The sequence below is a fragment of the Micrasema longulum genome, unplaced genomic scaffold (genome assembly GCF_059751315.1).
Source record: "Micrasema longulum isolate JH-2025_06_02 unplaced genomic scaffold, ASM5975131v1 h1tg001003l, whole genome shotgun sequence".
In the NCBI taxonomy this organism is placed as follows: domain Eukaryota; kingdom Metazoa; phylum Arthropoda; class Insecta; order Trichoptera; family Brachycentridae; genus Micrasema; species Micrasema longulum.
Window position 1 is genome coordinate 275,635 of NW_028278191.1, and position 12,928 is coordinate 288,562.

A 12,928-nucleotide genomic window follows, 5' to 3' on the forward strand; every position below is an offset into this window, starting at 1 on the left:
CCCAGGGAGGAAATCCAGCAAGTTTGCAAGCATTTGGACATACTCAAACATTGTAAAATAAATTCTGCTATAAAAATTTATAAAGAAGAAAAAATAAAAGAACTTGAGATGAATAGGTCACTCAAATACCAACATAATATTAAAATTCCTAAATTCCATACAATTCATGGTTAAAATAGTTTAGTCTTCAAAGGTGTAAAAAATAATCATAATCTTTCCAATGAACTAAAAACTATTAAAAATAACATGTCAATAAATAAATTTAAAGTTAATCTAAAGAAATTTTTTGAAAACGTGTAAAAACAACATTAAATCTTAATTAGTATGAATGTATTATTGTTTTATGTTTTTTCTTTATATATCCCATGTTTTTATTTTTCTTTCTCATGTACTCGTATTTAAAATTATATAAACTCTTATAAATAAACAACTAAAACAGTGTAAGTCTCTCCAAGCACAAGAGTTAGTCTATTTTTTTGGAGAGTTACAGCGATAACATTGACTAGATGTGTAAAAATAGATATGTTTAGAATTTTACAAAAACATGTACTTTTTTATGAATAAAAAAAATATTTAAAAAAAGTATGAGGTGACATTCATTATCATGACGTTTTGAGATCATGAAGTTTTCAGAGGGTGATTATTACAGTTTTTTGTATGAAAGTGTCCTGGCTGTTTAAAGCAGAACATAACATCTGCACCTTAAAGCTGAAAGGCGGGAAGTCACATTTTTCGCAAAATTAAGGTATGAATGTCATTTTGTTCATATATTCAGATGCTATTAATGCCAAAAACATTGAAGTCCTCTGGAAAACCACTACTGAAATAGCTTGTTCTAAAACACCGGTAGTGCAGTAATAATAATCATGCTTTCAACAAAATTCAACGGTTTACTGGTATTAGCAGTGGATACCGAATAAATTTCACAATTTTTATAACAAACTACCTCTGACGCAGCGAGGGATTTTGAACAAGATTAAGTCTTATTGTCATAATCAATTATGAATCAAACATTATGTGTTTTATTTTGCCGATAATTTAATTATTTTACTTTAATTTTTTTCACATAATAGTTGCTTTCAATTACTCTTTTATTGCTACTAATATTATTATTATTATTATTTTTTTATTTTTTTTTTACACCACAACAGGCCAGGAGGCCCAATTACATCACAGAACACCCAGGCTTGAGAAGAATCACATTTTAATTTTTGTGCTCTCACCGGGAATCGATCCCGGAACCTCCCGTGCGTGAGTCAAGCGTCTTGACCACTACACCACGGAGGCCGCCATCATGTAATATCATGTCATTAAATTTATATTTACTTGTTATTTCCATAAATAGTGTACGTTAATTAATGGCACGTAATTTAATGTTTTCGACTAGAGAAAGATTTATAAATCCATTATTTTTCATTCGATATTCTACATGACTTTTTATAATTAAGTCCGAAGAGGAATTAAAGCGCCGGCCGGTCGGTTGGGACAAAAAACGTTGAAGCTCCATAGTTTTTTGATAGTCCATATTTCAAACCTTTTTTTCTTAAATATTCTTATCAAAAGCCTATAAATACAAATACATAACAGCAATAAAATTGTGTTTTTACTTCGAGCGATACATTTGAAACAGTTTCACAACTTCAAATCGCTCTTTTGAACAATTTACCAAATGTGACTTCCAGCATTTCAGCTTGAAGGTACAGAAATTGACTTTGCTGAACTCGATAACACCAATGTATCACTTTTTCAAAACTGTGGATTGACTGCTTTCTGCATAACTTTCAACAGAACTATGCTAATTAAAAAAAAAACAATTGAATGTTCCCTAAACAACAACATCCTTTGGTTTGTTATCAATATTAGCTATAAATACTAACAGAGACCGCCAGTGACTTTATTATTGAATCGGTTTAACAAGTGTTCGGTTGTGTTAACATATTTACAATACTTATTGAAATTAATTGAGTGAATTTATTATTCAGTGAAAATGGAAAATATTGTAAAAGTGTCGGACCGAGAAGTCGAAAGATTGCTCACTTGGAGCAAAACTATTCAGGCGGTAAAACAGGCGTTGATTTCGGTCACAAACGTGCCAAAAGATGGCGCTGACAGTCCAAAGAAAGAAGATTTGATTTCTGTTCAGACGCCGCGAACATTCACCAACCTGCCATCTAGTTCTGGAATTTTACTATGCATGCCGAGTTTCATTCAAGGTATGGATCTCGGCTACGGAAGGAAGGAGTCTTCGCTGTCTTGCAAACTGATAACGGTTTTCGAAGAAAATGCGAAAAGGGATCCGCCATTACCGACATCTGGCGGCGTCGTTATGTTGTTCGATGATGAAACAGGTCAAATCAAAGCGGTGAGAAAGTCTCAATCTTCTTAAATGTTCCGTTTTTCGACTGTGCATTAATCTTGTTAATAAATTACCAAGTTAACGCTTGCTACGCTACCGTTTTCTGATACTTTAATCTTAATAGGTTTAAGAGTAAAAGTTCACAAGCAAACTTGCTGTATATAGAGTAGTTGTTTTCAATATAATATCTCAATAGACTTTTGGGTGTCTTAGGAAGTGTATAGATTAATGGAAAGCTTTGCTTTATTTGCATATTGTAATGAATGTGATTAAGAAATAACGATAACGTAAATTCTCAATGAATATTTAACTAAAAACATTATTTTTTAATCAGTTTTCTTGCTTTCCTTAAAATTTATTTTGTTTAAGATTCGTATAGACGAATATAAAAATATCAATTTAATGATGAATTTCGGTGCTACGGAGAATTGTAAATAATAAATGTTTTCTTAAACGCGGTAAAAATTAGAGCATTTAATTGTAAGGCAAAGTTTCTCGAAAATGTATAAAAAAAATGTAAAAAGGTTTTGAGTTAGTCCAAATTTTAGAAGACAAAGACTCGATTCAACCACCTAGGGAGATGTTAATATTAACATATTACAACAGAGATGAAGAACACTTTAGAGAAGGGAACAAAGAAGTCTAGGCATCTACTGTAGTTATGCTTGTCATTTGTTGTTTTAAATTGCCACTTTACACACGGTGTAACATCCATCATTCTGCCTGTTTTTAAACATCAATATTTCTTTAATTCTTTTATCGTTGATATTTCAATTCAATTAGATGAATCTCACATGCATAATTAATAGCCTTAAAATTAAAAAAACATCAACAACTGGAAGAATTGATGGAATTTGCCAATACTTCTTATTCCTTTCTCTGAAGTATTCATCATCTCTGTTGAAATATGTTGAAAACGAACTTTGTGATAGATTTTCGGTTTGCCGGAAGCAAATTCGCCAATCAGCAAAACTCACCGTATAGAACTTGTGACGTCGCAGGCGTAGTTATTTAAAAATGTCAAAACTTTAAAAAATCATAGCGTAGATAACATGGATTTTTTTAGTTTAGCTTAGTTCGATGGTCTATTGAGAAATTTATTTTTTTAAAACACTAAACAATGATGAAGATTTAAAAAAACTTAAAACAAATAAAGACATGTCTTCATTGAAATAGTTCATATGAATAAATACAATATTTCAATTTAATTTTAAAATCATTAATATTTCAGGTGTAATTTTACAATAAATTAATCATTGCCTATTTGTATCATCATCATAATCTTTGCCTTGTCATATGGTGCATAGGTAACCGTATCGATACACCAAAGCAGCGTACATTTATTTATTTATCAAATATACATTTTTTCATGTTTATGTCCCGACAAGCTCCAACTCTAAATTAAATTCGTGTTCAGTGTTAAGTTGGAACTTGCAAATGAGTCAAAAAGTAAAATAATGAAAAGATAAAATAAGAAGGTAAATAATTTAACATTAACTCATTTAGTGGTACAAAGGGCACTGCATTAATACACCAACCTCCGTGTTACAATCATTATTTTAATGTGAAAGTAAGATAATCACGCATCAGGTTAGTACAGGGAATAAGAATGATTCTAGTGTTCAAACACATTTTAATGGGCTTGTCACACACTTGACGAGTGGCATGGGAAGTAGTGAGGAAAGGAAGCAGAGACGTAGTGTGGCAACATGACTCACGCTCCTCGTTGTGCCCACCGATCCCTATTTTGACTGTTTTTGAGCGCGAGTCAAAGGACTGGCAATATGAGCGCGAGTGGTTAGCCACATAATCGCACGGTCGCAGTACGCATCGAGCGCTCACACAAGACGCACGCGTCATTTTTGAATGATGTATATTTCTTTGTATGACATTGATATAATAAGCAATCCTAAAAATGCATAGCGCGCACGCTGTCACAATTTCAACGTCCATTGTATAGTACGACAAATGACAAGCGCGAGTAGAGCAGTGTATGGGCGGAGAGGGCAACATCGGGCGGGGGGGCGGCAGCGCGAGGAGCAAAGTGAGGAGCAGCGCAAGGAGCATAGTGTGGCGGGGCAATTACAGAATACATGTTTCATGTCAACCATGTCGGGAATCAAACCCGAGCCCCTTGCATGATAGATAAAGGTGCTGACCAGCTAGGCTTGCATTACGTAAATCAAATGATAATACAATTTTGCAGATGATGGACGCAGATCAGTTGACGCAACGCCGTACGGCTGCGGTGTCCTGCGTTGCTGGGCAGGTTCTCGGGGCTGGAGGACGCAGAGTTTTGGCTGTAATAGGAGCTGGTAGTCAAGGAAGGACACACGCCATCCTGTTTGTCAAAAAATTCCAATTTCTCGAGGTAAATAATTTTATTTTATTATTTTTTACACCACATAAAAACCCTAAAACAGCTCAACTACGTAAGAAAATAATACAGTACATAAAACGTTTTCACCCGCTTCAGCGTATACTGCGTAAATATCACGATCAGCTTTGGCAGTTTTACTCCCTCGAATGAACGCGACCAGAAGAGGTGTCGAAAATGCCCAATTTCGTATCCATGACATTCCATGTAATCAAATAAAATAATGTATGCATCGTAAAACCAAATACAATATCTTGTAAAAAATAAAAATTTCTTTTGAATGACGTATATCTAACCTTTACCATTTAATTTAATTTTAAATTAAAATTTTAATTTATTAAATATGTTAATAGAATTAAAATTTACATGTTTTATAAATTAATTATGAGAATTTATTTTTTTAGCTGAAACAAACAACCTCGGTATATTTTTAAACTGTGAAATAAGTATAATATATGCCTGAAGGCGTTATTTAAACAATTCATAGAATCCCTCTAGGAAAATGTAATGTTTAACTTTGTATACGGAGCTTGGAACCAAAATATGTAAAATTATGTAAAAGTGGAGGTAGGTTTTCTGGTTAAATTTATCAGGGCGGTAGTCAAACCGTTTACTGTAGGAATAATAATGTCTTTAGTACATTCATGTTATTTGTTTTTGATTGAATTTCTTAAAACATTTACTTGAGATGACTCTAGACGAAGCGAGAAAACTTCCGACGTTGCTTTTATAACCTTATGTACCCGTACACGTACATGTTGAACTTATGCATTAAACATCAAGTTATTATTATGTAAACAAAATTATATTATACTTTCCCATACATACAAAATATAACAAAATAGGTTATTATTAACAAATTACAACAGGGATGGAGAATACCTTAAAGAAGGTGATATGGAAGTCTAGGCATTTACAGACCTGTCAATGACTGGTTTAAGTGGCCATTTAACACACTGTGTAACATTCACCATTTTGCGAATGTTTGAAGAATCCATATTTCTTCAATTTGTTGATTTTAGTGAAGTTAAAGAGCTAGAACCTTCATTGTTGTGAAGAGATTCATTTGACTAAATTATTTCACATACTAGGCAACGACTGAAAACAATTTTCCAATTTTTTAAGCTTCTTCTTGGACCAGTTGGTTTTACTACAATATTTGAGTTTGTCCAAATGCCTGTAGATAAAATACTGGATTTAACTCCCCGAGAGTCGTTAAGATTAACAATATTACATTCTTTAACGTATTCTCCATTCCTGTTGTAATTTGTTAATCTTAACGACCCCCGAGGGGGTGAAATCCAGTCTCTTGTCTACAGGCATTTAGACAAACTCAAATATTCTAAAAAAGGTTATATTTATTCCAACTTTGAGTACTTAATAATGCATTTTGGTGGGTTTTTTGCTAAACCACACTAATATTAACCTATAAACCCTTAAGCGGGATAGTTGAGAAGGTTTGCACGTTCACTGTTAATGATATGTTTCTTTTCTGGATGATACCGTGTGTGTTGGATTTGTTCCGACGTTTCGGCCACCATTGCAGGAGTCATCTTCAGGGTTAATTGTGTGTTTTGTAGAAAAAAGTATGTGTTTCTGTTTTCTACAAAACACACACAGTTTACCCTGAAGATGGTATTAGTGTGTATTTGTTTAAGTTGTCTTTGTGTTTTTGTATGTAACCGCTTACTGACTTTTTATGTTCACCGCCTTCGAGACGTACCCGTCTCTTCGTCAGGACACTCACTGCGCTAACATGCAAATACTAAAATACAATTTCACCTTTACCATTACATTAAAATAATAGCTTTAAAGAGTTTGTAAAATTATTTCATAAATTTAAGGGACAATTTTTTTTAATCGACTTTAGTAATTAGCAATAAACAACGTATTTCAAAAGGTTTTTAAATGAATAATTGTTGTAATAAAAATGTCTATATCATAATATATATTTACTTGGGGACTTACTTTTAACCTGATTTTCACCTAGATTTTCTTATACCAAGCTAAATCCGAATAAGAAAAAGGTTACTTATAAAAATATTTACGACCTAGTATAACTATACTAAGCTTATTTCATCTTTTATTTTTTGACCATGCAACATTTCTGAGTACATTTATGAACAAGCTGCGTGTGCATGTGCAGTTACTAATACTAATACGTTATTCGTATTAGTAACAAAACAAAACGAACGAAACAAATGTCAAGCGTAACTTATAAAATCCTGGTCAACTTAAAAACGATAATGATGTTTATTTACTGATAATGTTAATATTATGGCGTTCAAGACTTGGATTTTTTTCTAAAAGAACAAACTGTAAATAATCTATTTTTTCTAGGTTGAAGTAAGACGATTCATAGATATTACACCTCGCACAAATTGACATTTGTCATAAAAAAAATTACATACCGAAATGAAATATGCCATTGATAAATGTTTAGACACATATATTTTCTTTAAATACATTTAAAAATGTAATATAATAAATATATTATGTATAAAATACTGCAAAATATTACAAGGATCATTTTCAAAACAGATGCTAAATAAAATTTATCTGAATGTTATGTAAATTTAACTATCATTTTTATACTCATAAACGATATTTCACTTTCAAATCTCTAAAAAGATAGTGTGTTTTCTGAATTGTTTAAGTTCAAGATAAATGCAATTCATTTTACTACTGATAAACGGGACGAATGGCAGCTCGTAGTTATCCTCATTTATTCTAGTGTTATACGACGTTAAACGCGGGTATAAACGTGAAATAAGTTTCCATGGTCGCTGCCCCAGCTCTATGCTGGGTATAACTTTTTGCGAGGTTTGTAATTAAGAAGGTTTACTTTACCATCCTTATTATATCACTATGCCTAGGCGTAATTTTATACCAGGTTTATAAGTAAAGCCCTAAGAGAATTCGGCAACGAGGATGATAGTTTAAAAAGTTATCAGCTTTCGTTAGAATAATTGAAGTTGGCAGTCTACAGTGGATTCTAGAAACATATATTTTACAGAATACGAGAATCGTTCTGTTATTTATAAATACATTTACAAACAGCTTTTTCCTTACACGAGGGCTTCTGTTTTGTTTCATTTAAAATTTACTCTGATTTACGACTCACCAAACAAAACAAGGAATGTTTGAGTATCCAACACGTACTTTACTTGTTTGGCTGCTATTTTTTTTTATATATATGTATTTTTTATTTAGTTAGTTGATCAACAAAGTCTAATTGTATTATTTTTTTTATGTACATAAATTTACGGATAAAGTCCATTTAGAACATATGTTCTTAATGGACTTTATTACTTTATTTCAATAACGAACGAAGAACTTGAAACGAAATAACTTAAAAAACTAAGGACAAATAAAAATAATATATAAACATAATGAGAAGCAGGTTATAGATGTAAGAAATTTATTTAATATTATTATTTATTTTTGAATTAATCAGAAAAGTTATTTAAATTATAAACATAACAATTCAGATCCATATTCAGTTGCATCGTCAGACCTTAAAAACCATCTTACCCACGCGGTCTGGCTTTTTAAAGAAACGTATTCCCTTATTTTCTCCCTGGATTATGGAAATAAAACAATGTTTCTTACGCAATATAAACATCTACCATTGGCAATATCTATATTGCCATTTGCAATTACAAAATTGCCTTCTGAGCTAGAACATTCCAAAAACTCTTAAAAGCGCCTAGTTTTATTTAGCCGCCAATTAATTTTATTTAGTCGTCTTCGGTCGTAAAGTATACGAACATGATAATTATTTTTTTGAAAAAAACGAAGTATGCCTACATAGTAAACTTCTATATAATACCATTTTTAAATTATTTTTTAAAATCTGTTTGTCGATTTTAGTTTGGTACAATCAGTCTCACGTGCAGTGGTCTTTTTCGCATTGCGAGATAGTGACATAACAGTATTAAAATATGTATTCATAAAATCGCTCTGCGATGAAGAATTTCGGTGGCAAAGCATCCATGCTTTCTCATCCGCCTACCAGATTAGGCAAGTGAAATAAGGGACAAAACCAGTCTTAGACAAAACATGCTCTGTTACCACATGTGAAATTGCGCAATAAGACAAACATTAAAATAAAAAGCTTTTTTTGATAAACATTTGTTTATTAAATAAAAGCATTTATCAACCTGCATCAAATTCCCTAACATTCTAATCTCACGAGTATTTTAAAAAAAATATTTCAAAAATCAAGTGGAGAATTTCACAAAAATTCAATAAATATGCCAAATTTTTTTCTCGTGATAATTTATACAATCAAACTGTATCTCAAATGATAAGAAATTCTAACTATTGTATAAAAAATATAGAAGTAAATGTATTTTAGTTATTATTTGACACGTTGACCAGCAAAATTGAAATCCAACTTTCGCGCGTTGATTCGCAACCGGGCAATTCACTGCGTCATATGAATACTGAGTTCAATAATTTGCAAACAACAGTTATTTCACGTGGAATGATGACATCTCAGTTACGAAATGCTTAGGTAAAGTTGATATAAATTCTCGGGGATCACAAGGAAACTAATGAGAAGATCACATTTGTAGCTTCATAAATCCTAGAGATATTTGTCGCGTTCACACCTCAATTAAGTCTCACGCTATGTGCTCTAGTTTATGCGACAAATTTATACGAGACAAAATCGGCTTGAAAAAAAAACGTTGTCTTGATCAATAGAAGCAGGTCTGTTCCTTTTGACAAAATATTATATTTCCACATAACAACAGATAGACATCTCGTGCCCGCTGGAAAGGTTTATCGTTCATCGCAGAGCCATATCAAAATTTGTAGGTCAAAGGTAAATGAAAAAAAGTACCCTGCATGAATACACAAATAATTAGAGGAATGTTACAACGTTGGTTTACAACAGATGAGATACGCTTTAAAGTTTTTACCTGAAATCGAGTCATTTGTTCAAAAATAAAATGGTTTTTCCATTCTCCGACGGTGTCCCACCGCCCTGTTACTTTATCAAATGCACGGACAAAAGATCGTTCGTTGTCACAAACCACTCGAATACCGCACCACAGAGAACAGGTGAGTGTAACCGGTACCAAAAACCATGTGACGAAGTACTTACATAAATTATTCGTTACAACACTCAATGTCCTAATTTATAATTTTACTCTGTTCTTTTATATTTGGTGACGTCATGGAGTGGGAGAGATGTTCGTCAACGAATATTTCAACGTGGGATAAAAATAAAATTATTTTTAAATTTTATTAGAAAAGTTTAATATTCAAAAGTTGACGGAACAAGTTTCTCACGCCTCCCTTTCAAAATACATCCACTAGTTAAGTAAATTAGTACGAATCAGTTTCCATTAAAAAATTAAAAAGAGGAATATTTAATAAGACCTTGTACAGATTTACATTGGATAATAATATTTAATACGACTTCAGAATACGTGCATAAGGTACACTTTTGGTCTTAGAAAATATGATCACATTTCTGATTATCGTAGGCAACTGAAATGGCTCAAAATTAGACAGCGGAGAGACTATCACTCCCTCTCACTTCTGTTTAATGTACTTCATGGTCCTAACGCTCCTATATACCTGCGTAACAAATTTCAACGCTTATCAGTTCACAGTTTACCTCTTCGTTTTGATTCTCAAGGTACTCTCTAAATACCCATCCACAATTCCTCATTCATATAGTGTCAATATTTTAAGTTTGTCCAAATTTTTGTAGACAAGGACTGGATTCAATTCCCTGGGGAGCTGTTAACATCATCATATTACAACAGAGATGAATAACATTTTAGAGAAGGTAATATAGAAGTCTAGGCATCAACAGGGCTTATGACCTGTCAATGGCTGGTTAAGGTGCCAATTTAATATAAATAAAGAAATAATTCAATTAGATGAATCTTACCCGCATAAATGAACATCAACGGATAAAAGAATTGAAGGAATACAGATGTTCAAATATGGGCAGAATGGTGAATGTTACACAGTGTGTAAAGTGGCCACTTAAACCAGCCATTGTCAGGTCATAAGCCCTGTAGATGCCTAGACTTCTACATTACCTTCTCTAAAATGTTCTTCATCTCTGTTGTGTTATGTTCATATAGTGTCCATGCGGCTCGACTGTGGAATCATCTCCCATCCACCATCAAAGATGTTACTACATTATCTCCGTTTAAATCACGTCTGAAGAAACATCTCCTTCCTCTTCCTTAATCTCTCCTCCTTTCCCCTTTCCTCTTTTTTCCTTTTCCCCATTCACTTATAGTTTTGATTTAAGGTAATTTATAAACAACTACGTTTATTTCTATTTTAATATATCTTTAGCTTTTTAATATTTTTTTTATTGAATATGTTCTGTAACTTGAACTATAAAAATAAAACTTTTATTGTATTGGTTGGTTGGAAGAAATTGCCATTTGGCATTATTGCCCTCCAATATACAAATAACATTATTTAGAAAAAGTTAAATAAATTAATATTCAAGAAAACAAAAACACGCGCTAATGGCGTTCACAAAATGTATTTAATAATATTATGACGTTCACAAAACTATTCTGCCAATCTAAAGTTATCATAATTATATTTGTTAAACTCGAAAATATTTTAAATACAATTATGAATAAGATGAATGAATTTTTACAAACAAATCTACGTGACTAGAATATTCAATGATTAAAATTACAAAGAAGATGGATTCGTCCAATGAAATAGAGGTTGTTCGAAACGCATTTTGTTATTCAGTACCTTATTTGGAACTCACTTATTTGCAGACATCCATCTAATAGTGTGGTACTTTCATTATTTTTGGATCTCCAAAATTAATAGTCGTCGTTCAGTGATTAAAAATAATACATTTCAGAGATCTTTTTTGAGTGTGGTAAATAATCTTAAAGCTAATTGTTATAATATAAATCAATGTGTATCGCGATTGAATATATATTAGTTTTAATACAATATTTGAGTTTGTCCAAATGTTCGTAGACAAAAGACTGAATTTCACCCCCTGGGGAGAGTCATAAGGATTAACAAATTACAATAGGGATGGAGAGTACCTTAAATAAGAGAATATGAAAGTCTAAGCATTTACAGGGCTTATGACCTGTCATTGGCTGGTTTTAGTGGCCACTTTACACACTGTGTAACATTTAACATTTTGCCTAAGTTTAAACATCGATATTTCTTCAATCATTCCTTTTGTTGATTTTAGTGAAATTAAAAAGCTGAAACTCTTTAACTTCACTAAAATCAACAAATGGAAGAATTGAAGAAATATGGATGTTCAAACATAGACAAAATGGCAAATGTTACAGTGTGTAAAGTGGCCACTTAAACCAGCCGATGACAGGTCATAAGCCCTGCAAATGCCTAGACTACCATAATTCCTTATTAAAGGTATTCTCCATCCCTGTTGTAATTTGTTAATATTAGTTTTAATTATTGAGGTGAATGCAATATTTGCTATATAAGAGTGTATTAGATGTAAATAGTGTAAAAATAAGGTGTGTTTTTATTATTCGTCGGTTGGATGATGTATTTTTTAAAACTTTCTTTAAAACAAGCTGAATTAATGATTATTTTCGATATATTCGTACTGTTTTCAGGTTCGAATTTGGAATAGAACGACAGGGCGTGCCCAGGCATTGGTTGCAGAACTAAAGGGGATGGCGGCGCATGCGCTCCTGTGTTCCTCTCCTCAGGAGTGTGTCCAGGGTGCTGACGTCATCATCACTGCTACTTCCGCTGCTCAGACCTTGGTGATGGACGATTGGGTAAAGGCAGATGCTTTGATCTTAGGTAAGACGTTTATTAATTTATTTTTTTGTTTTTTTATTTTTTTTAAAAAGTGCGTTCTAATGGTTTACTCCACCTCGTTTTGTACGTCTAGTGGTGTGATGGTCAACACGTTTGCTTACCATGCAAAACATCTCGGGTACGATTACCGACATGGTCGACATGATATTATATTAATTTAAAGAGGTGTTTTTACATAATAATATTTCATAGATTTTGGATTCGCACCTGAAGCGTAAGACTAATCGTCTAACCTTTGTGTAGCAAAAACGATCAAGATACGCAGCGATTGGTGAACCAATGGAATTCCCAACGCACCATTCAGGGTAGAAAAGGAATGATGATGATGATATGGTTCCCTCAAATATTTACATTTTGTAAATAACCGTGTTAGAAAA

The 12,928-nt window shown here is 32.5% G+C and overlaps 1 protein-coding gene and 1 long non-coding RNA gene across 2 annotated transcripts; one reads left to right on the forward strand and one right to left on the reverse strand.

The window, feature by feature from the left end:
* Positions 1-1,897: 1,897 nt before the first annotated feature.
* Positions 1,898-12,727, forward strand: LOC148277621 (ketimine reductase mu-crystallin-like). The gene is made up of 3 exons (XM_088232642.1): positions 1,898-2,362; positions 4,563-4,727; positions 12,341-12,727. The coding sequence occupies exons 1-3, from the start codon at positions 1,988-1,990 to the stop codon at positions 12,710-12,712; spliced, it is 912 nt and encodes a 303-aa protein (XP_088088768.1). The 5' UTR covers positions 1,898-1,987; the 3' UTR covers positions 12,713-12,727.
* Positions 8,143-9,754, reverse strand: LOC148277622 (uncharacterized). The gene is made up of 2 exons (XR_015823405.1): positions 9,662-9,754; positions 8,143-9,583 (listed from the first exon to the last, which is right to left on the reverse strand). It is a non-coding gene; the product is annotated as an uncharacterized LOC148277622 (long non-coding RNA).
* Positions 12,728-12,928: the final 201 nt, after the last annotated feature.